Raw genomic sequence first — 25,917 nt, 5'->3', positions numbered from 1 at the left:
TTTTTTTTGAATTGCTTCATTAGTTTTGAAAATATGACTGAAAACGCAAAAAGCGAAATTAACATTAAGGGGTACGAATTTTGAATCGCTCTCCTGACCAAACTATGGGGACCACATTTCCCAGATTGCGGCTACCCCCTATATTTTGAAGATAAGAAATCCAAATATGTAAAAAAAAATGCATGTTTATTCAGAGAAAGTACGTTTTTGTGTCTGATTTCGTAACTTAATTAATAGTTAGCACTAATTAATTAGCATATTTGAGGTCACCCCCAGGAACCATTAAGATTGACACTTAGTTCGTGAAAATCCGATCATTAGAACGAAAGTTATTCAGGGTGATTCGTTTTTTTTTTTGCGGACTGTACATGCCTATGTCTTACAGACGCTAATAAAGACAATTTGATAAAAGTTATGCTAGTAAAATAATAATGACTATTCAGTGTAATAATAATATTTTATTAGCATTTAAACTGACAAATTATAACTATTTCAGTGAATATATAAAGTCTCAGAAAAGTTTCAATTCACATCACATTTCAAGCAGTGCATAAAAATCTTTTATAACGTTTTATCGTGTATTTTGGTAAGTCTTTATATTATATTGAATATTTACCACATATCAAAATATTTTATAAATCTCAACTATTTTTAACAAAATGTACGCATATAAATTATTAACAATGAACAAACTATTTATTGATTTGCTATTTTGTTAAAATTTAAATTAGAATTCATTGTATGCACACAGAGTTATAAGAAAATAGAATAGCTACAGAGAGAAAAGAATTCTGGTAAAAATTTCCATACTTGTTTAGTAAAGACATTTCTGGTAATTAAACAAAAATATGCGAAAATAACGATGCTTGGCAAAAGCCTATCGTTGCCATTTCTTTTATTAAAAGTATCGTTCTAACTCAGTTTTAGGTTTCTTATTGTAAGGATTATATTTCGATTAAAAAATATGTGTTGTCGTTTGGAAGTTTTAAAACTTTGTCACTGTAACCGTATTCTTCGTTTTGAAATTGTTTTAAAAATCATTCTTGAGCATATAAATCATATTACTTATGCACAAAATTTTATTTCGTTCACTCAATGGTATCCATTGAGTCATTTGTTAGCAAAGTTATTTTATAATTACACTGCATGTTGAAAAAAATTATATTTGTTTTTGTTCATATTATCTGTTATCGTTTTCTTTTATGTTATTTGCTGTCCCTAAAACTGCCAACCTTAGCATTCGTGACTCCATTTTTTCTAATATGTCAAAATCTAGATATATTATCAAGTTGTAACATCCCGTATAGATTTCTGATTTTGAAATAAAATTAAGTAAAATCTTATATATAAGTGTTTTTTACAGTATGGATAATATTACTTTTGTAATTTGTATGAATTACTTTGAATTGTATGAATTATACTACTTTAAAGAAATGAACCCCTTTGTTTGTTTTTAAGCTTATCTGTAAATCAATTTTGAATGGAATTTTTTTTTTTCTTATTTTAACCTTAGAAAAACAAATCAGCTGAAAAAGAACATATAACATAAGTAAAACGGTAGTTGTTGACACTTATGGTGCGTTTTATAATAGCTGCTCTTAGTATGTACGTTTGAAATCTTTAGCAAAAAAATTATATTCCAATTAGTAAATATTATTTGAGCTGAGGAGAAAAAAAAGATATATGAAGATGCTGTATTACGAAGATGCTGTATTACTAGTCAGAGAGGTCGGGCGAAAGACATACAAACCTGTTTGATTTTCGCAGGAATTAGGCAGGAGATTGATCCTTTCGTCCCACCTTTCTCGCTAGTGATCTAACGCATTTAAAGAGCATTTCAATTTTTTTCTTTCTAAAATGTAAGTTTTTTCATACATGTAATTTTATTACTCAAGTCCTTAGAAGGTTTTCAAGATTATATATTAATGGTGGTCATTGCGAAACACCCTGCAAATTTTTTTTCTTCCAATAAAATTCGTACAAACAGTTTAGCTATGAATGGTCACTAATTTCTACGTCTGATGAACATCAAAACCTATGTCATTGACTAATTAAACCTGGAGATGCTTCTTATAACCACCCTTCAACTCCTCTCAGTTTCTCCGGCAATCAAACAAGTTTTAAAAATATTCAGTTACGTCTTCCTACCTAGTGATTTGATGGATTTCAATTCTCCTATTATTTTTCTATTTTCTTGGATCAAGCAATTATTTTAAACCTCTAATGTGTATACTTCATTCTCAAAATGGATTCTAAGAACATAAGAGAAATCATTACACGTAGTAAATTGTTCTGGAACAAACGTACTGCATCGTAAGGACATTTCTGGTCAAAAGACAAATCATAATTCTGGTACTAAAACCCAAAATAGACGGTATTTAAGACATTTATTTGATAATGTTTTCCTTTCGTATGGTAATTGTTTACCGAAACTTTGATTTTCGCAATTATAGTTTTTATTACCACGCATTCACTAAAAAATACAAAACTGTAAAGCAAATTTAACCGAAAAAATAGGCCTTTTGCCATGCTCTATAGGTATCATGATAAAATTTCGAAATTTTACTGAATTTACCAAAGTTTATCACACATTTTAAAAGCATATTTCACTGTTTATTTTACAAAAGTCAGAACCATTTTGGTAAAATGTGACGTGCTTTTACACGTTAATTACTAACAAAATTTTGTAGCTTTCACTATACTTTTTTCAGTTAATGGAATCCCTTGTATATTGATCAAAGAATATGATTGATAAGAGAATCTGTCCTTCTCTAGTTTTTATATAATTTATTAAAAAATTCTTATATAAACATTTATGAAGTAATGTTTGTTTAATATATAGACTTTACTTCAGTATTTCAAAATTGTTTTATTATAACAACAAAATATAGAACATGTTTTTTTCCAGAAAAATAAATCATGAAGGTTTTCTCTGTCTTGGCTTTATTCTCCTGTCTCGTTGCTATGGTAATTGGAGCTCAAACTGCATGCCAATTGCAAAGACAACAAGAACAGGCTAAAAGTAAGATTTATACTTACATTAAAATTTGGCGAAAAGAAGGGAATTGTTGATGTCCTAATTATTCCTAGGATACAAAAGCAAATAAATTTTTGATACATTTCTTTGAAGAGGTTTGTCTGACAGTCTTAGTTTTTTAAAAGCTTCGCCGAATAATCCAAAGCCAGAAAATAACAACGAAAAATTATTTTATTTTATTTTATTTTGAAAAATATTTTTAGAAACATTCCTAAAGATAGATTTTTAATATCAACATTAAAACTTCACACGTAATCCGAAATAACTTAAGTCACTTTGCATGAATTATCAACAGATTCAATATCTTCTAATTTAAAACTACAAATAAATATGAAAAATTAAATGCGCTTGTCTAAATTTACGAGAATAAGATGAATAATGAATAATTTGGAATAAATAATTTACTGGAGTAAATTAACGATTATGTGAGTATGTAAAAAATGTACAGGACCTGCGCTATAATAGATAAAATTTAACGTTAGATATTTTATTCGAGAATTAATATCTGAACTTGTAAAAATACCATGCGAGCTGCTTTATATCCTGTAGAATTTGTTTTTGTCTTGCTGAAAGGCCCTTTTTTAATGTTAATGCAAGTTTTGTTTCAAATTGTAATTTGTTCAAAAGTTATCGCAATTTTAAGTAATTTTTTTTCCGAATTTTTTATCTCATATTTTTTCTTTAAAAAATCATCACTATTTATCCATTGCTATAAGAATCCCTTCGAGACCTTAATTTTATGAGTATTACTAGTATTTAAAATATTGAATTAAATTTTATGTCAAAATTAAATATAAAAAGTTGGACAGTTAAACTTGGATTTTTTCATAAAACAGAAATTTACAATTATAACGAAAATTTCTATCAATTTTATGAAGTTTTAACCACAAGTGCTCCGCAATTTAAATTTCTAGTAACTGAAAACTTGATACGATTTCTGATTTCAATTACTCAAGTCGTCCTTTTTACAATAGTTCTAAGTTTAATTCAAGCTTTCTTTACGTTTATTATTTAATTTTTTATGATAATGATATTGTCGTTAACGTTTATATGCTTTAGAGTTATAAACAGCACTTCCAACACTTATTTGTTTGTACATTTGTATTTTCGTATGTATAATATACATATAACATACTATTAATAAAGTTTCCATCTTTTTTTGAGTGAATTTAGATTCCTTACGCTATTGTTTAATTTTATTGAAATTGAAGTATGAAAAGGATTTTTCCCCGTGTATATATATATATATATATATATATATATATATATATATGTAAGGAATAAACCATATAATTGGTATCCCATCTTTCATAGCGTGACTTATTTATTAATCAGAGCCACATAATTTTAAAGTCTACATATATTACCTGCATTTATCGGGGGTTTCTGTTCGTACACCAGAGCCCATTCCATTCTTACAGAAAAAAAATAAAAATTATATATATATATATATATATATATATATATATATATATATATATATATATATATATATATATATATATATATATATATATATATATATATATATATATATATATATATATATATATATATATATATATATATATATATATATATATATATATATATATATATATATATATATATATATATATAATAAAAAAATAAATACAAGAAAACACTAAGAAAATTAAGAAAACAATAAGTAACATTTATTGCGCTTAAGCTGCAAGTAAACAGCACTCATTAGATAAGTTCAAAATGAAGAATAAAACAAAGAAAAATTATAGACATATGAAAAAAAGGGGGTGGGAAATAAGAAGTAAAAAAAAAAACAACAAACAATATTTTATTTTTTTTTAAAAAAAAAAAAAAAAAAAAAAAGTGAAATGTTAATTAAAAAACCGGAAAAAAAGCCGGGAAAAAAAAAAGATATAATCTTTTCTTCAGCCCACACGATTATATCCGCAAAACAGAGTGCTTTCTGATATTGTATCAATAAAGCCAAAGCAAAATATATTAATACAATAGTGTGAGGAGCACTCAAAAAAATTTTTATTAAATAACTACGTAAAAATATATCATAAAAAGTAAATATAACATGTAAAAACAGATAATAAAATAAAATAAAAAATAAAATAAAAAACATTAAAAAGGGGGGACTATAAAGCGAGTAGCAAAATCATAACAATTATAACACTTTAGAACCCTTTTGTTACACTCAATTTGCGCTTTTGTTTTCATCTTTTGTTTTCATATTTTGTAATCTGGCAATCTTTCTGCGAAAACATTTTTAAATCATTCTTGAATAATAACTGTCCAAGTAAGTTGTTATGATTTTGCTACTCGCTTTATAGTCCCCCCTTTTTAATGTTTTTTATTTTATTTTTTATTTTATTTTATTATCTGTTTTTACATGTTATATTTACTTTTTATGATATATTTTTACGTAGTTATTTAATAAAAATTTTTTTGAGTGCTCCTCACACTATTGTATTAATATATTTTGCTTTGGCTTTATTGATACAATATCAGAAAGCACTCTGTTTTGCGGATATAATCGTGTGGGCTGAAGAAAAGATTATATCTTTTTTTTTTCCCGGCTTTTTTTCCGGTTTTTTAATTAACATTTCACTTTTTTTTTTTTTTTTTTTTTTTTTTTTTTTTTTTTTAAAAATAAAATATTGTTTGTTGTTTTTTTTTTTTTACTTATTATTTCCCACCCCCTTTTTTTCATATGTCTATAATTTTTCTTTGTTTTATTCTTCATTTTGAACTTATATATATATATATATATAGAGAGAGAGAGAGAGAGAGAGAGAGAGAGAGAGAGCAAAGTAATTAAATACAAAAAAACACGAAGAAAATTAAGAAAAATAATAAGTTTCATTTATTGCGCATAAGCTGCAAGTAAATAAAACTCATAAAATAAGTTCAAAATTAAGATAAAACAAAGGAAAATTACAGACATATGAAAAAAAAGGAAAGAGAAAAAAAGGAGCACTCAAAAAAAAAGTTTTTTGAGTGCTCCTCACACTATTGTATTGATATATTTTGCCTTGGCTATATTGATACAATATTATAAAGCACTCTTTTTTGCGGAAATAATCGCGTGGGCTGATGAAAATGATCTTTTATTTTCCGGATTTTTTAATAAAATTTGAAAAAAATTTTATCTTTTTGTTTTGGGAATTTTTTTCCCAGTTGTTTTTTATTTTTTTGTCTGTAATTTTCCTTTGTTTTATCTTTATTTTGAACTTACTTCATTTTGAAAAGGCTACAATTAGTTTGAAAATTTACTTAAAAAGTTTTCAACGGATCCAGTATAAAAGGTCATACATCCAAACTATTCCCTCCAGTGGCTTTAGGAATAGCTTATCATGTGACTTACTTCTTATTACATTTCTATAATATTTACATGAATTTATATTTTCTGCATCATTGAATTATATTTTATTTAATTTGAAGTAAATCAAAATCAATTATTCCCCCCGAATGTAATAAGGCATTCTCTTAATTAAGGGACCACCATATTTACTTTAATTTAGACTGCCTACGTTATTAAGTTTATTTATTCAAATTGGAATATAGTACCAGTCAGTTAAAACCAATAGTTTTTTAGATAAATACGCAAACAATTTTTAAAATATTATAAAACAAACATGGCGTTGCTAAAGTACTAAATAATAAGTTTATATCTGATTCCAAATCAAAAGGATTTATTTTAAACTAAACTATAGGCAAAAAAATGAGAAAAAAATTGGAATAGAGTGTAAATGCCAAATACTAACAGTTAGTTCTGTTATTATTATCATACCTTAAAACTACATCCAAAATGACTCATATAAGTGACTCATAAAATCATTTTTCATCAATCATAAGTGACTCATAAAATCATCAGAAAATTAAATAAACCATGCCTTTATTGTAACTAAAGGAAAAATTTTGATTACGAACTTGAAAATAAAAATAAAAATACTTCATCTGATTCATGATTGATAAGGAAGAAACGTTGACGTGTTTTGAGTGCTTGCACGCGACACTCCATGTCAAGAAGAAAAAATCTTAAAGATGAAGACATCCTAAAGATGAAATAAGAACAAAGATTTAAGAATGTGAGCAGGCATTCTGTTCTTATAATCAATAAATCACGTCTTATTTACATAATAAGTCGTATTTTATTGTTTTATGCGTTTTTTTTGTTGTTGATTTCAATGAAGTTTTCAAGTACATTTTCTGATAGAGTTGTTTAAGATTATACGATTCAATTATAATTACAATAAAAAAGCTCATATAATGGAATAGCAGATTAGGATTAAGTTTTCTTAAGATTATTTTATTCAAATATAATTACAACACGAAAACTTATATAATAGAACATCATATTAGGATTGATTTTTCTTAGGATTATTCGTTTCTAATATAATTACAATATGAAAGTTCATATAATAGAATGGCATATTAGAATTCAGTTTACTTATGATTATTCTATTCAATATATTTTTTATATAAAAAAAATTTTTAATGAAATATTCTTTAAATGAAAAGTTTTTAAATAAAATAAAACGAAATTTTTAAAATGAAATATTTTTTAAATAAAATAAAAAAAATTTTAAAGTTCGGTAAAAAAAATTACCATAGATAATCCCTATGAATTTCTCAGAAAAAATAATCAATATTGGTTATAAAAGATATTTTTAATTTAAAATATACAATATTAATATTTTAAAATCCACAATAATAATATTTTAAAATTAAGAATTATCTAAATTTCATGTCTAAAAAAGTGTATTTTTTGCCAAGAAATTTTAATTTTACATACATATTAATTAAAATTATCTTTTTTTGCAGACCTTCTTGGCAACTTCGTTCCAACATGTGATCCAGATGGTAGCTACAGCCAAGTACAGTGCAGCGGATCAACTGGATTCTGCTGGTGCGCAGACAAAGATGGAAACCAACTCACAAAATCTGTCCGAGGACGTCCAAACTGTTAGAAATTGTTAAAATAAGCAGTTTAACTTCAATAAAGAAAATAAAAAAACATTTAAAAGAATGGTGAATGAATAACTACTTCAAAAGTATCCAAACAATATTTTTTTAAAAACTAATAATGAAATTAAATGAAACTGCACAGAACGCTTGATCATTTACTCAACAGAAGAGCTACGCTAAAATAAACTTTAAGTAATATTTTATTAAGTTTAAAGAAATCAGTTTCAGAATATAAAGAAAACACGTTTAATAATTTATCCAAAAGAAGAGCTACGCTAAAAAAAATATTAAGTAATATTTTATTGAGTTTTAAAAAATCAGTTTCAGAATTTAAAGAAAGCAAGTTTGATAATTTACAGAACAGAAGAGCTACGCTAAAAAAAATAAGTAATATTTTATTAAGTTTAAAAAACTCAATTTCAGAATATAAAGAAAACCAGTTTGATCATTTATCCAACAGAAGAGCTACGCTAAAAAAAATTAAGTAATATTTTATTAAGTTTGAAAAAATCAGTTTCAGAATATAACGAAAACACGTTTGATCATTTATCCATCAGAAGAGCTACGCTAAACAAAATTAAGTAATATTTTATTAAGTTTTAAAAAATCAGTTCAGAATGTAAAGAAAGCATTTCGTCTTACGAAAAATCAATCCCATCAATCGACCAGAAAGCTTTTGAATGATAAAACGCGTTGTCAAGGTGAAGTTTCCAATCGTTCGCGATGCTAAACCAAAAGTGTTTCAAATTTCTAATAGCTGTGGCTTAAAACGAAAACTCAAATGGCAAAGAGTTCAGTCGCAAGCATAACATTTTTGCCGATGGCTTATGTCGATGGCCGGCGTTGATGGCTACATAGCAAACCTCTTCTTACCACTTTGAAAAATGCCAGAAACCGTTGGTAGGCTTAGCATTCCGATAAACAATCATGAGGAGGGAAATCGTAGCTTCAGCTCCAAGAGAGGAATGAACTAGCCCTTCGCCCTGGTCTTACACATGGAAAAGTTTCAATAGCGATCTTGCGAAAGTTTCATGCAAATTTGACATACTTTCATACAATCCTGCATGCGCTACGGACAGAAACGATTTTTTAAAAAAAATATTGTTCCTTCCAGATGATCGAAGATGACTGAGTTATCTTGCATACTAAGGTTACAACACTTTTCACCAATTCGTACCAGGCTAACCACGCTGCAACGTGCATTCGTCTAGTACTCAGTATAACCTGCGACATTAATTTTCGCACACGCCCAGATTAATTATTACACAGGGGAACAAATTCCTTGTTGCATTTATAGAAACACTTGATCTTGCCTAAATCGGGCGTGGAGATTTCAAACATAAAATTAGTTTTGCTACTAAGGCTACAGATTTTTTTAAAAATGACATTTTAGTCTTTGTCGAAATATACAAGTTTGAAAACGATATAACAAGAGATCGCTTAAATGTTGTGACAAACTTCCAGAGGAGTTAGGACGCATAGTCAGGATTAAAACTACGTAGAAGCTCTTGCCTTGAAATGTCGTCATACGTGGCTACAGGCGCTTAGTAATTATGGCCTGTCCAAAAGTACACGAAGAAGCAGTTCATAATAGGGGAAACCCCTAGTGGAGTATGAGGGCATGGGATCAGGTGCAGTTTTATTCCTGATTGTGCGCTTTGACACTCTAGAAGCTTGTTTCAACATTTATGCAACCCTTTGTAATATATAACGTTTTAAAACTTGTAAATTTCGAGTAAAATAGACTAAAAATGTTATTTTAAAATAAAATTGTAGCTTGGAGAGGGAAACGGATAGCAGATTTGAAATAAGTGATACGAAGGTATCTAAGATCTTTTACAAAAATCTCACTGAACAGAAAACAAAAATAAAAATTGCATCCTATGTGTTATTCATTAGTTTTACAAATATCATGAACTAAAATTCATGGAGTCGTATGAACTATGAATAAAATCAGTAAAAATGTCTAATAATAAATATCTATTCTATGATTTTATTTACTATCACAATTGGTGTTACTAAAATTAATATTTTGAATTTCTGTTTTAATTCGTGCAATGTAAAAAAATTCTGCAAGCAAAATTTTGAAAATTCAACGGTATGAAGTATTAAAATCTAGTCAGTGTGATGAGATAAATTTAAAAATCGAAACAATTTGCCGTCAATTGCTAAAAATATACTACGAAGCAACGCACAATTTTATCGTGTCCTGTATAAATATTGAAACTATACACATATAATTGAACTAACTCTTAAAAATCTTTCATAAACACTCAAGTAACAGATAACGTCAAATACTAAAAGAATTATCATGTTTTTTGTTTAAATCATGACGATTATAACACATGTGAACCAATAAGGAAGAACATGTTCTATGTTTTAAAACTGGTACATAATTTTTATTATCATTTGAAATGAGTATCTATTATCTTTTCATTTACTATATAAACTAGCAAAAACAGTCTCATCAGTTCGTATTTATGTTTAAAACTACTTAAGATCATTTTGGAAAGTTAATTCGTGCTCTACTGTAAGTGGATTTTTTATTACAATTATCTATTCTATTTTTAATCACTTGCTTCATAAAAATCTTTTTCCCTCGAATTGACGATTAAAAATTGTACTTTAAAACTTAAATAAAATATTCTAAAAGACATATTAGAAATTCAAATTACTTTTAAAAGCACGTCTCAATTTAATACTCGAAAAATAATTAAGATTTTTTATTGAGTAGATGAGCAGTGTTTTTAATTTTTAAAAAAGTTGAAACTTCGAAATTATGCAGTTTTACTGCAAATATCATAGAGAAAAATCAGCTTTGTGCAGAGCATTTTTGTTCTATTTTTCAGATTTATTAAGTTTCATACAGACCTATTACATGTTATGAATATATATTAGTACTGCATGGATGTTTAGGTAAAATATTTGTGAAACATACATTTACTTCACATCTTCATATTAATCACATCTTCACTTTTCCTTAATTTTGTTTGCAAATAACTGATTGATAGAGAAAAAAATATATTTATTTACTTTGCTGGATTAAAAATTAATCACATCTTCATTTTTCTTTAATTTTACTTGAAAATAACTTATAGATAAAACACAGATTTACTTTGCTGGATGTAAAGGATATTACACAATCATTTTTCCTTAATTTTACTTGCAAGTAACTGATAGACAGAAAAAACATATATTTGCTTTGCTGAATGGAAAGGATAGCAAATCTTCTTTTTCCCTTAACTTTACTGGCTGATAACTAATAGATAGAAAAAACATATATTAACTTAGTTGGATGAAAAGTAAACTATAGCTTTATTTTTCCCTAATTTTACTGGGAAATAACGGATAAAGAAAAAATATATATATTTAGTTTGCTGGATTAAAAGATAATCACATCTTCATATTTCCTTAATTTTACTTACAAATAACAGTTAGATTAGAAAAAAAATATAGATCTACTTTGCTGGAGGAAAAGGATATCACAATTTCATTTTTCCTTAATTTTACTTGCAGATAACTGATAGATAGAAAATAAAATATGTTTACTTTGCAGGATGAAAAGATGATATCTTCACTTTGCCTTAATTTTACTTCCCAGTAACCAATACAAAAATTATTTATTATCATTTCTGGATGGAGATAATATCACATTCTCAATTCTCCTCTGTATCACTTGCAAACAATTTATATCGATAGAAAAAAACATGTTCCGCGGTTTCATGCAACATTCATCAGCGAGTTAAGTTGAAAAGTATGTTTTAGTATGAAAAAAAATGGTTGTGCTAATCTTTTTCCATATTTCACAAACCATTTCTATAAGCCGCGATGGCTCAGATATAGAGCATTCGCCTTCAAATGAGGTGAACCGGGTTTGAATCCCAACCATGGCTGGTGGATACGAATTCCGCATCCCTCTTGCACATACCTCAGTGCTGCTGATGTGAAATATCCTCAGTGGTAAACGGAACATATGTTAGAGTCCTCTTGCCGTCAGGCTAAACTTGGGAGGTTCTCGTGGTTTTCCTCTCCATGTAACGCAAAGTCGGGTTAGTTCCATCAAAAAGTCCTCCATGACTAGCAAATTTCACCCATTACTTGATCCAGGAGTTCCCTCGTCTTCTAGATTGGGTTCAAAATTGCAGGGGTACGGAGTTGAACATTAGAAGTCGTAAACCCAAAAACTGGTTGGCTGTTCAACGACGGTTATATATATAAAAAATAAAAATAATAAAAAATAAAAGCATTTCTATATGCCACGATGACTCAGGGGATAGAGCGTTCGCCTCCCAATAAGGTGAACCGGGTTCGCATCCAAGCAATAGCTGGTCGATAGGAATTCCGTATCCATCTTGCACCGACCACAGTGCTGACGTGAAATATCATCACATCATTGCATTTGCAATACAGCTTTAATACAACAACAAAAAAAAAAATTTCCTAAAAATATTTTAAAAATTCAGTTAATTTTCAGATACTCAATAATAATAAAAAATACATAATTATAATGTTAAATTTATAAATATTACGCACAGCTTATCTTTTTCAATAAGAGGATAGCGGTATTCTTAATGGAAAAATTTTATATAGTTCTTTATTTAAACTGATTGGAATTTCTTTGCAAATTTTATGAATAGTTTCGCTTAGTTTTGCTCCCCAAGAGATTTCCGTAAAATTCAGAGTTGACCTTTTATTTATACAGTAAGCTCTCTTACTTGAGAAAAAAAAGCCTAGTACTCGTAATTTTTAACAAATTTTAGCTTTAGCCAGCGCCCTTCTTACACAAAAAAATGTCCAGTGCCCGTAACTGTGACAAACTTCATCAAAATTAATGGAGTTGACCGTTAATTCATGCAGTTATAAACTTAAATGAATTCACGGGTGCTCACGCATTTACACGGTGGTTAAAGCATCAGACTAGGAACACTAAATTCCCAGTTTCGATGTCAGACGGCACCAAAGAATATATCTTTCTCCCTCCCTCTAAATTGGTGACCACAGGCAACAAAATGAAACTCTCTTACTCTTCAACAAATGCCAGTACTTCGACATCTCGCCTCATTCCACGGGTTCGGACAGATTAGACCCGAACTGAACTTTTACCAGCAAATGACCATAAATTGATATTTTCGACCACAAAGAGAAGGAAAAATTACGAGCAAATGCTTTTTATGCTCATGATAGTTTTATGGGCATAAATTTATTTTTACTGTCAGTGGCTGGAACACTTTTTTACAGGTCTCTGACAGAAATCTAGCTTCAAAACTTTTCAGAGAGGGAAATGTAGGACAATTTAAAATAAATTATATACCCTACAAAATTGTACAAAAATATGTAACAATGAGACACTATAATGTGACTTATTTTTGTTTCAAAAGTCGACTGAAAATCTTATTTTATCCACGGGCACCTTATAGAAATAGAAGTCGTGGATAAGTTTTAGCGAAACTTAGAAAAAAAATCGCTTTTGTCACCATTTTCTCACAATATTATGCACTTCAACTCAAAGAACAACAAAGCCTTTTTGTAATTATTATTTCAATAAAAAAAATATGGTAGAAAGTGTGTGTCAAATTTTTTTTTCTTTTAAAATTAGATGCGAGGCGAGATTTAAAAGAAGAAAACAGAAAATTATTATATTGGATGAAAACCCAATATTTATGCAAACATGCATGCAATTCACAATATTGTTGTTAAAATCTCTTTTGAATCTATTTCATCAAATCTATTCTTTTGATAAAGATGTCAGCACCAAATAAAAAAACAAAAATTTTCCTTCTGCTTTGGACATAAAAAGTTTTTAAAATGATACGATTTTTGCGGTTCTGTGTCCCGTTTATATAAATTACAAAATATTGTTGAAAAATTGCGATTTGGGCATTGTAGGATTTTTAAAAAAAAGTGAAAAAGTAGAAAAAGAAGCTGAGAAAAATTTCTAAATATTTGAAGAGTAAAAAGTTTAATGACACCACAGAAACAATTCCTTCTTACCCACTATGGTTTTTGAATCTCAGACTTCGTACAGAAAGATCACAGGCCAAAAAATCCTTCATTTGGATACAATCTCTACTTCTTAAATGCACTTTAAAATTTAAGAAGTTACCTGACGAACACTGTTAGAGTTTTTATTCTAAAATCATAGTAAAGCAATCTGTTCATCCGATTAACTGTACAAATTACAAAATATTGTTGAAAAATTGTAATTTGGGCATTGTAGGATTTTTTTAAAAAAGTGAAAGAGTAGAAAAAGAAGCTGAGAAAAATTTCTGAATATTTAAAGGGCAAAAAGTTTAATGACACCACAGAAACAATTCCTTCTTACCCACTATGGTTTTTGAATCTTAGACTTCGTACAGAAAGATGACAGGCCAAAAAATCCTTCATTTGGATACAATCTCTACTTCTTAAATGCACTTTAAAATTTAAGAAGTTACCTGACGAACACTGTTAGCTTTTATTCTAAAATCATAGTAAAGCAATCTGTTCATCCGATTAACTGTACAAATTACAAAATATTGTTGAAAAATTGTAATTTGAGCATTGTAGGATTTTTTAAAAAAAAGTGAAAGAGTAGAAAAAGAAGCTGAGAAAAATTTCTGAATATTTAAAGAGTAAAAAGTTTAATGACACCACAGAAACAATTCCTTCTTACCCACTATGGTTTTTGAATCTCAGACTTCGTACAGAAAGATCACAGGCCAAAAAATCCTTCATTTGGATACAATCTCTACTTCTTAAATGCACTTTAAAATTTAAGAAGTTACCTGACGAACACTGTTAGCTTTTATTCTAAAATCATAGTAAAGCAATCTGTTCATCCGATTAACTGTACAAATTACAAAATATTGTTGAAAAATTGTAATTTGAGCATTGTAGGATTTTTTAAAAAAAAGTGAAAGAGTAGAAAAAGAAGCTGAGAAAAATTTCTGAATATTTAAAGAGTAAAAAGTTTAATGACACCACAGAAACAATTCCTTCTTACCCACTATGGTTTTTGAATCTCAGACTTCGTACAGAAAGATCACAGGCCAAAAAATCCTTCATTTGGATACAATCTCTACTTCTTAAATGCACTTTAAAATTTAAGAAGTTACCTGACGAACACTGTTAGCTTTTATTCTAAAATCATAGTAAAGCAATCTGTTCATCCGATTAACTGTACAAATTACAAAATATTGTTGAAAAATTGTAATTTGAGCATTGTAGGATTTTTTAAAAAAAAGTGAAAGAGTAGAAAAAGAAGCTGAGAAAAATTTCTGAATATTTAAAGAGTAAAAAGTTTAATGACACCACAGAAACAATTCCTTCTTACCCACTATGGTTTTTGAATCTCAGACTTCGTACAGAAAGATCACAGGCCAAAAAATCCTTCATTTGGATACAATCTCTACTTCTTAAATGCACTTTAAAATTTAAGAAGTTACCTGACGAACACTGTTAGCTTTTATTCTAAAATCATAGTAAAGCAATCTGTTCATCCGATTAACTGTACAAATTACAAAATATTGTTGAAAAATTGTAATTTGAGCATTGTAGGATTTTTTAAAAAAAAGTGAAAGAGTAGAAAAAGAAGCTGAGAAAAATTTCTGAATATTTAAAGAGTAAAAAGTTTAATGACACCACAGAAACAATTCCTTCTTACCCACTATGGTTTTTGAATCTCAGACTTCGTACAGAAAGATCACAGGCCAAAAAATCCTTCATTTGGATACAATCTCTACTTCTTAAATGCACTTTAAAATTTAAGAAGTTACCTGACGAACACTGTTAGAGTTTTTATTCTAAAATCATAGTAAAGCAATCTGTTCATCCGATTAACTGTACAAATTACAAAATATTGTTGAAAAATTGTAATTTGGGCATTGTAGGATTTTTTTAAAAAAGTGAAAGAGTAGAAAAAGAAGCTGAGAAAAATTTCTGAATATTTAAAGGGCAAAAAGTTTAATGACACCACAGAAACAATTCCTTCTTACCCACTATGGTTTTTGAATCTTAGACTTCGTACAGAAAGATGACAGGCCAAAAAATCCTTCATTTGGATACAATCTCTACTTCTTAAATGCACTTTAAAATTTAAGAAGTTACCTGACGAACACTGTTAGCTTAACTGGCAATAAATTATTAACGGAAACAAGTATTTTTGAACATTTTATACCAGAAAATATCGTAATAAGCTTTTAACTTACACTGTTATTTGCAATGTTTGAATGAAATTTCGAAAACTTAGCTTAAATATTTAAGGATACATGGACATTTTATGAAAAACTATTCTTCTGTCTTATGTTTTTTTCGTTTTTTTGTTGATATAGCTTTAAAAATATTCAACAAAATTAAACAAAATTTTTGGAGCACTTTTCAATTGATAATAAAATTTTCATTTTAAGGTTCGAAAGAAAATTTCTTAAAATTTTGTAATATATGAGTGTTTAAAGTAGTTCTTTTATGCTGCGCATGGGCGTAAAAAATTAAAAAAAAAACATATAATTTTGTAGTGATCTGTAATTCGTAACTAATGAAAAAAGTCCCATTTGGATATCTTAGAAATTTAAAATTATTCAAGCAATTTTCCAAGTAGTTTCTGTACTATTTTTTAAAAGAACGCTCTAAATGATGAAAGGTTTTTCACATATTTTATTTTGTACTATTAAACAAGATTCACTAAAAATAACACCGGCATTGTAGGGGATCATCTTTCATAAAGATTGTTTCCCTTAACGTTTTTTTTCTTACCTTATACTATCATATTTTGCAGTATGTGTGCACAATTATTGTAAGGTATTATCATTTGCTATTAAGTTTCGTTGATACAAAATGAAATTTGTGGAGAAACACTGATCGGTTAGAACTATTCTTCTTAAAAAAAAGTACAAAATCTGCTTAAATTGCTGGAAGCATTTTAAATTTTTAATACATTCAATTCGGATATTTTTCATCAGTTAATTATACGCATAGGCTTCACGTGAGAGGTGGCACACTTTTCGTCTAGAAAACTGGTCGTTTATTTTACGTTTTACGTGTATATATGCATAGATAATTTATATATATGCCTATTTATATATAAATGCATATATAAGTGCATGTATAAAGCTTAAAGAAAAAAGACCAGTTTTTTGAAACAAAAAGTGTGCCGATTTCACGCTATGCAAAATACCATTCACTACAAAATTATGAAGAAAAACATTTTTTACACATGTGCGCAGCATAAAAAAACTACTTTAAATCATTAACTGACGCAATTAAATTTTTTTTCAAATTTTAAAATATAAATTTTGCTTTCAATTAAAACTTGCCCCAAAAAAAATTTTTACACAAAAAAACTTTGTTGTTTTGACAGAAAAAAAAATTAATTCTTTAAAAAAATGTCAATTTTTTATAAATATTTAAGCTAAATTTACAAAATTTCATGCAATTATTGCAACAAACAACCAAAGTAATCCATGAACGTTAAAAGTTTATTACTAAATTTTCTGGAATAAGGTGTACAAGAATACTTCCTTTCGTTCGTAATTCTTAGCCGGTCCCTTTAAGCTCTGTAAGCTGTAAAATTGATTGCTAAGTATGAAAAATTTCATGATCTAAAGTCTTAAAGTATATATATATATATATATATATATATATATATATATATATATATATATATATATATATAACATCAAATCTTCCCATTAAAATAATTTTTTAATGTAAGCAAAATTATTTGGTGATGGCATTTTAACAACAGCAACAAATTATTTTCAGTCAACCTTACAGGATTATGCAAATGAGCTTCTTTAAAGTTCTTTGAGCAACCGATGTTGTTGCTGTTGTCGTGGGCCATTAAGGCAAGGGGTGCGATTGTTCTTGTCTTCCAGTGGCGCCATCTATAGACAAGAATTCGACTTCTGCCACACCCGTTCATAGGGCGAACCCATACATACATCCATTCATTCATCCACAGACCCTAAATTTGACCTGAACCAGAGAACGATCAATCCCCAATTCAATGCCCCTGGAGGTGTAATTTATTATGGGAGCATGAAGAACTTCGTGACCCGACAAATTGTGCCCCAGTTACAACAAATTGTGCCGACGTGCCCCAGTAACCAGTTACTGCACGGGGAGTCTTCGGCCGGCTGGATTCGAACTCCCGTTCTCACGAGCGGGAGTCCAGCGCCCTGCCAATCAGTTTCTCACGACCATGAGCAACCGATAAATTTTATAAATAAATACGAAATGAAGTCGCTATTTTTAAGCCAAAAATCTGAAACATCCTATACGTGCCTGAAAAAAATTATAATTTTAATACGATTAATTTTTGTTTCACCTCGAAAATTTTGAATGACCCTTGAACGAAATGGAAATAAAATAATTAATTACTAAAAAATTAAATCGAAATTCAAACTGAATAAAGAAGTGCCCCCTTCTTCCAACTTATAATTGGAAGAATGTCAAAAATCATAATTTACATTCAATTTTTCGCATTAAAAAATTTCAACTGTGTCATAAAAACAAGCCAAAAGCTAACACCTGTGTCAATAATGTTTTCTTATCAGAATTTTTCTTAAACAATTTAACATTTCTCTAAACTTTTACAAAGTTTCTTATATTTTTCATTCTTTGATTTTTGTGTAGTCTGAGAAAAATTTCGCGGGAAGAATTTTCTGAAACAGAGACGGCGTCAAAAAATTTAATTAATATAGTAATTTTAATCTTTTGAAACGACATGAAATATAAAAAATTTAAATATAAATTTATAAAACAATACTGATCTTTCTATTAATTATGCCGTTAAAATATTACGTAAACATCCTGAGGTAAGAAGGAAGTGTAAGGTTTGATTACTTTTGTATACGAGGGAGAAAAAAAATGAATTTGAAATATGTTTGTGTAAGATCTAACAATCATTATGTTTTTGAAATATTTCTCATTTTAAAAATGTTAATAGTAAGAATTTTGCAATATGCCATGGCCTACACAATGAAATACTTTCTTTAAAGCCATGTATCAAAACACAAACAAAACATTAAATTATATAAATATGCGTACAAAAGAAGGGATTACCTAGCGAAGGCTTTTACAAACTATCCTGTTCTTGACACTATTACTGACCAATTGGTGCGGTGGGTAGAATTCACCTACTACGGTTTAGTTCGGGGTTCAATTCGCCATACTGAATACTGAATATCTAATTATATTTCGCTTTCTTCAATCTTGATTAAATGGTTCATAATCTACTCACTGTAATGTTCCAAAGCTGGAAAATTCCAGTCCCGGATAGGGAGAGAGGTGCTTGTAATTGCTACCTACCTCTAGGCTCAGATATTAGGCTAAATATCTCAGACTGACACTAAAAACCGTTAAAATTAGAAAATTTGCAAGAGTGTCCCGAAATTTTAACGTAATTTAGAGAGAAGATAACCTCTGATGTGTTTCTTATGAAAGATTCGGTTTGACGATATTTTTGCCGACTTGGCGACAATCGTGGCGATTTGGCAGCACTAGAAGATCATTTTGGGGCAAAAATATATTGTTCTAGAAACTTCGTATTTCAAAGTGATAGGAACAATACTTACGGAGTTATGCAAGAATGGTCTAAAATCGTATCGAAAGTTCCGAAGTTCCGTCGCCAGTATGAAAGTGCCTCGCAGAGTAGTAATGGTAATGGTCTGCTCGTGACTTTAATTCTGTCCTGAACTGAGCTAGATCATTGACCCGTTTGAAATGGTGAGGCTTTTTGTTTTGCTGTACTACGCTGTTATTCGAGCTATATTTAAGTGATAGAAATAACAGTATTTTCTGGAAGTTTCTGCTTATAAAACTTATGGACAGTTTCATTAATCTCCAATCGAAACGAATCTCTGTGCTCGGTAAAGAAGTATTCGGAAGCGCCAGTATTGTCTTTAGATGCAGCATTTTTTTGTTGTTGTTCAAAACCGTTAATGATGATTCCCAGACCGCCACCAGAAGCCCATTAGTGTAGTTGTAGTGCAATGTGATGTCGATTACCATACCAAATCTTGTCATTTGCCATTAATATTTTTCAAATGAGAACAACTTTAAAAACTATAACTTTTCTTCTTAATGATTTTTAGATCTTACGGAAGCATACTTAACTAGATTATACTTAACTAGATATACTTACTATTGTTTCAGAACAACAAAGCATGAAATCCTTCATTGTTTTGGTTTTGCTCTCTTGTTTCATCGCTACCATTTTTGGAGCTGATACAGCTTGCCAAGTACAACGGAAACAAGAATTGGCAAAAGGTAAAAAAAATTTTTTACATATTTTTTGGACTTAATATCCACTGCTCTATTTACCATTTTTGAAGATTTACTTTTAAAGGTTTCATAAGATAATTAAGAAACTGAATCAATTACTTGAAAAGTAAATTTTGCCACACTCGTCAATTTAATGCGCATTTTAAGATTTTGTAATACAATTACCAACTTGAATCAATTATGTGAGAAAAATAAACTCAAAAAAAAAATAATGAAACTATAATACTATATCATGAAATGAACGTTAAGACTTGTAACGTAGTTTTGTAAATTTTCAGAAAGTGTCCGTTTTAAACTAAGAAGCAACATTATGAAAATATCGGGAATTTCATTATTTATTTTTTAAAATATTTTGTATCTATGATTTTGGGGTAAATTGCTATAGTCAGAACTCTTACTTTTGGCAATTTGCGTCATAAATATTTATTGTTTCTATACATGTCTGTAAATGTATATATACATAAAATTTATGTATAAAACTTATTTCTAAACACAAAAAGTTTGCCTCATATCACATCTATGGTTGCAGATTAATACTGATTTAAGTTTAGTAAACGAGGGTAGATATTATCAAGTTTATCATATAAGATCTTTATTCTAGAATACTTCATTTGAGCCTTGGTTAATCCTGCTTGCCGTTAAAAGTTATTTTTATAAAACACGCCTCAGTTTGAAATTTAAATATGAAGATTTTACAAACGAATTAAAAACTGGTGTTAAAAAAAAGGATACTGTCTGCACAATAATACTGTATAACAAATACAATTTTATTGTTTTCAGGCACAATTGGTAACTTCGTGCCAATGTGTAATGCAGATGGTAGCTACAGCCAAGTACAGTGTCGTGGTTCAACTGGATTCTGCTGGTGCGCTGATAAGGATGGAAACCAAATCACCAAATCAGTCAGAGGAAAACCTAACTGCTAGACGAGTTAAAACCAGCAGCTTCTTTAGAGGAAAAATAAACTACATTTAAATTTTCTTTTAAATGTATTCTGAAATAAATAAAAAGATGGATTTATTTATAATGGATTTGTTTTCCATGCATTGAATGAAAATATATAACAACATATTAAAGCCAACTGAACTGCGAACTATATAACTGTTCTTCTTTGACACATTTGCATCATTTTAATAACATGTCTTTAGAATTGATGTAGTTTAGTGCAAAAATAGCTAATAAGACAAAATTACGATATTTGTTTTCTGTACTGAAGATAATCTAAACAACATCTTTGACTATTCCATTCATAATTTACACATTTACATTATTTTACGATCATATGCTAATAGAATCACAAACAAGTTATCTAGAGTAAAAATCAAAAATAAAGCCAAATTACGATTCTTGCTTTAATTTTTTTCCACTTTTGATGCATCTTTTATCATTTCATTCTTTCGTAAATTATTGTGAAATGGCTCAATTTTTTTCTTCAAATAATATGTCTAATCATAATTCAACTATAGTGAAAAATTATTTTAAAAAAACGTTATCTGACAATAACATTTCAATTAATGGTAAAACTACAAATATACTGTAAGGCATAATAAGTATATTTTATTTGATGATCTCAGGGATTATGTATGAAATTACGAATTTGAAGCTGTTCAAGCATAAAAAAAAAGCTTCAAGAATGTTTTGTATAGATGCGAAGATCAAAATGACATTTGAATCGTGTTTGTATAATCTGCGGAAATATAATTACAATGCGCGTTCAAGAGTTCAAAAATTTAATTCATAATCAAAATTTAATAATTTTAACTAACCAAAAAGTAGAACTCAACATTGTATCTTAATGCATGTTTTTTTTATTTTCTTCACTTCCTTAAGAGGTTCTCTTTTTGCGTAAGGCAAGCTCGACATTCAAACTCTTGACTTGTTTAACATTAGATATTCAAACACTTGGGTTGTTTGATATTCGTGATTCAAACACTTGGCTTATTTAATATTAAATTTTAAAACATTTGCCTTGTTTGGTATTAAATATTCAAACACTTGGCTTGTTTGATATTAGATGTTCGAACACTTGGCTTGTTTGATTTCAGAGGATAAGAAACACTTGGTTTCTTTGATATTAGATTTTCAAACACTTTGCTTATTTGATATTATGTATTCAAACACTTGGCTTGTTAGATATCATATATTCAAACACTTGGCTTGTTTGACAATAAGAATTCAATCACTTGACTTGTTTGACAATAATAATTCGATCACTTGGTGTTTTGATAATATATATTCAAGCAATTAGCTGTATCCTTAGCTGTAAATACCGGTTATAGTTCTGAAATATGTTTTTCTCAACAACTAATAGTCCAAAAATAGCCAGACTAATAGCACAAAAATAGTCATAGCTCGAATATCTGAATACAAGTTCTACCCAGGAACAAACTAAGAACCCTCTGAATAGTATGTGGTAAAAAGTTGCTCTACTTCATGCGTCGGCTAAGGTGAAAGAGGGAAAGGTGGTAAATGAAGCAATAGTTTTAAACATTGCTATCTAGAAGAAATTAAGTATTATTCCAAATGTTTTCTTAGCTCTGAGTCGTATAAAACCTAGAAAGAGAGGATAAGACTATTTATAAGCTAAAATGCTTTTATGTACAGAAAGTACAGTATTTAATTCAGCTACGCATCTAACATTGCTGTCTAGTAGATAAATGAAGTATTGTTTCCTCTGTACATCAATATACATACATATCAAAGAGAAAACTCATATTGCTATAGGTTTTAGAAAATATAATTCAAGCATTTAACTCAGTAAAAAGTAACAATATTTATCACTAAATTCACTTACATTTTTATCATATTTTAAGGTTTATCTTAACCAAAAGTACCGACTCATCAGAATACTTTTTGATAAGAATACACACTTAATATATCCTGACCTACATCACATCTGCATCTTTCTGAGATTTCAGTTGGCGTGGGAATTAGAACAAATGTTGAAACTAATATATATTGACAAAAGATAAGGTGTAGACACCATTCTCCGAACAGTCCGGTAAGTTAATCTTAGCTTAGTATTTAAATTATCAACTAAGTTTGCATAAAAAAATATATATATATATAATAGCATTTCTTTTATGTTTTAGTAAATATTGCAATGATGTTATTTAAAAAAAATATAAATACATTAAAAACTTTTCAAGAAGTATTTTTAAAAAGCTTTCTTATCCCTTTGACTCAGAATTTTTATTTGACATATTTTTTAGACTTTTTTATCATTATTTTGTATTAATTTAGGTCGAAATAAAGGAGAAATTATATTTAGCATTTTAATAACTTATAGTAATGAAATACAGCATAAAACACTGCTGTTTTTTTTTGCGTATCTTCCAAACACGATTCGCTTCCAAGCAATCGGTTTTTGAATTTTTACTTATTTGCAGTTATTTGGATCTAAAAGAAACAGTTATTTATCGTTGAAATTTGTTTAATTTACAAAATCAATTATCTGCAAATTTTTGAATGAATTTTTTTAAAACTGTTCCTTTGGATTTTATATTTTTGCACAAATATAATTACGATAATCAGATTCTTGTTGGTAACTATTAGACTGCTTTTTTTTTAATTAAAAGGTACAAAAATATAATTTTGCTTGTAATCAGAGTTTCAGAAAAAGAATGCATAAAAGGAACACTCTCGTAAAGCGATAATTGTTATCTAAAGCTTCCGCATTTTTGCGTAATTTATTGGACCCCTTGGGCCCAGTAAATTGCGGAAGATGAGAACAAAGCATAATTTATAATTGTTCGCATAATCCGCATGACTTTTATTCTTCATTAAAATATCTTAGTTTAAAACATAAGTTTTCGATTTTTTTCCCGAGCTTCTTTTACAACTATAAGAATCTTTTAAGCAATCCTTACTTTCCCTTACTATCTCGTAATTCACTAGAAATAAGCTTTTTTATGTTACGGACAAATTTTAAGATAATGTTCATCTTCTGAATTGGCTTTACTTCAAAGACTTTAATAATGATTGTGATATAAGTTAAAATATTCAAATCTTTGCAATAATAAGTGAAAAATCGTAATTAAAACAAGGAGAAAAAGGAAAAGTGCATTTGTTTTGCAAAATTGATTTTTTCTAGGTCACTTGCAACTTCTCAGTGTATTTTCAAAAATAATTTATCGGACCTTAATTTTAATTTAAAATAGAAATTTTTCCCCTAATTTCTAAAAATCAAAAATGTCTACTTTTATAATATGTTAACGTGAAAATTAATCTTATAAGTTTACATAACTAAAATTAATTTTCAAAGAAAAGTTCCTGGTTAAATAAAATGTAGAAGAACACAATTGCACAATTTTCACAATTGCTCATAAAAAGTTTACTGTTTTGTAAAATCAGAGAAATTTATATTAAATAAAAGTTTTTAATTAACATTTTTACTTTTTTAATATTGATAACTTTAAAAAAAGTGAACATAACCCGTAAAAGATTTAAATTGTAAGACTTCCTTCTCATAATGCTTTAACCATGTGCCCGATGCATTCTGATTTATTTGAAATTGAACAACATTTATAATGTTAATTGCATAATAAATTATGAATAATTAAATAAAACATATGTTTCACGAATGTACGTCATATCGAAAGCAAGATTTCATAAACATTAGTGTTTTTTTTTAATTTAATTAAAAAAACATAAAGCTCATGTAAGGAAAATAAAACAAAACAAAGTTTATGTAAAGAAAATCTGTTTTCTTTTAATTCCTTAATAACATTAAATTTATTTTTATTTCTTGTAATTGATTAAACAAAATTATTAAGAAGCATTTTATTTTAAGAGGACTCTTTTTTTCTCTACATTTTACTATAATAATAATACAAGTATTGAAAAAATCATTTAAAAATGCTGAAAATTTCAGCGGAAAACTAAATTATATTTTTAATGAGCCAGTTTTAAATGATAATATCTTCTGATATTATTTAGCCTAAGCAACTTAAAATCTAAGAATTTGAATTCTTTGTCCAAATATGTTAATGGTTTATTGGACTTCTAAAAATATGCAAATAATTAAAGCAGATCAAAGTTTGCATTTAAAAATCCGATGCAAAAATGCACTTCTTCTAAAATTAAAATAAAAAATGCGTCCTCATTTTTTTTTATTTTTTAGTTTCGTATTTTAAAAATTAAAATTGTGGAATATAACTGCAATCAGGAAACTATCTTTCCCATAATTTAGTCAGGAAGATAAAAACAGTCAAACTTTTAGGCCTCTTAATAAAAGTTTTTTGTTTTACGCATTTGCTATATCTATTAAAATTAACGTCACTGTAATGGATATTTATACAAGGACAATTCCATGAAAATGATAATTCTTAATAATTATTCGTCATTTTTATTATATACTAGCTGAATACCCGTTCTTCGTACAGGGTGGGGTAGGAATAAAAAAAATTAATTGGTCAATATTGAGCAACGCTACGAAATCACGCACAGAACTGAAAAGCATATACCGACACAATTGAACAGCTCAGTGAAAGAACCAGGAAAGTGACATTTCTTACAAGTATATATGAATCAGTGAAAGAAACGTAAAGTGTTTGCATCAATATATCAATATAGGTATATTTAATGAAACAGAATCGTTTTTGCTTTCACTTTTATCCTAACGTAACTAATCCGCGTTACTTTTTAGTATGATTAAAATT

General features: G+C 28.2%; 2 protein-coding genes across 2 annotated transcripts; both read left to right on the top strand.

Annotated features, from left to right (window-relative positions):
• The first annotated feature begins 434 nt into the window (after positions 1–434).
• LOC107437567 (U20-hexatoxin-Hi1a-like) lies at positions 435–8,066 on the top strand. The gene is made up of 3 exons (XM_087152178.1): positions 435–586; positions 2,909–3,022; positions 7,853–8,066. Exons 2-3 carry the CDS (start codon positions 2,920–2,922, stop codon positions 7,996–7,998), a joined length of 249 nt encoding a protein of 82 aa, XP_087008304.1. The 5' UTR covers positions 435–586; positions 2,909–2,919; the 3' UTR covers positions 7,999–8,066.
• Positions 8,067–10,390: 2,324 nt separating this feature from the next.
• Positions 10,391–21,284, top strand: LOC107437573 (equistatin). The gene is made up of 3 exons (XM_071186748.2): positions 10,391–10,526; positions 20,129–20,242; positions 21,038–21,284. The coding sequence occupies exons 2-3, from the start codon at positions 20,140–20,142 to the stop codon at positions 21,181–21,183; spliced, it is 249 nt and encodes an 82-aa protein (XP_071042849.1). The 5' UTR covers positions 10,391–10,526; positions 20,129–20,139; the 3' UTR covers positions 21,184–21,284.
• The last annotated feature ends 4,633 nt before the right edge of the window (positions 21,285–25,917 follow it).

The sequence above is a fragment of the Parasteatoda tepidariorum genome, chromosome 9 (assembly GCF_982258835.1).
Source record: "Parasteatoda tepidariorum strain Cologne lab strain chromosome 9, Ptep-v5.0, whole genome shotgun sequence".
Classification (NCBI taxonomy): Eukaryota; Metazoa; Arthropoda; class Arachnida; order Araneae; family Theridiidae; genus Parasteatoda; species Parasteatoda tepidariorum.
The sequence above is the reverse complement of the archived record's forward strand: the minus strand, read 5'-3'. Positions and strand labels throughout refer to the sequence as shown.

What these genes read in the sequence shown, in the direction of transcription:
- LOC107437573 (XM_071186748.2), top strand. Translation starts at nt 20,140, where the DNA reads ATGAAATCCTTCATTGTTTTGGTTTTGCTCTCTTGTTTCATCGCTACC. An exon ending in GAAACAAGAATTGGCAAAAG is followed by an intron (nt 20,243 to 21,037) that starts GTAAAAAAAATT and finishes TATTGTTTTCAG; the next exon opens with GCACAATTGGTAACTTCGTG.
- LOC107437567 (XM_087152178.1), top strand. Translation starts at nt 2,920, where the DNA reads ATGAAGGTTTTCTCTGTCTTGGCTTTATTCTCCTGTCTCGTTGCTATG. An exon ending in ACAACAAGAACAGGCTAAAA is followed by an intron (nt 3,023 to 7,852) that starts GTAAGATTTATA and finishes CTTTTTTTGCAG; the next exon opens with ACCTTCTTGGCAACTTCGTT.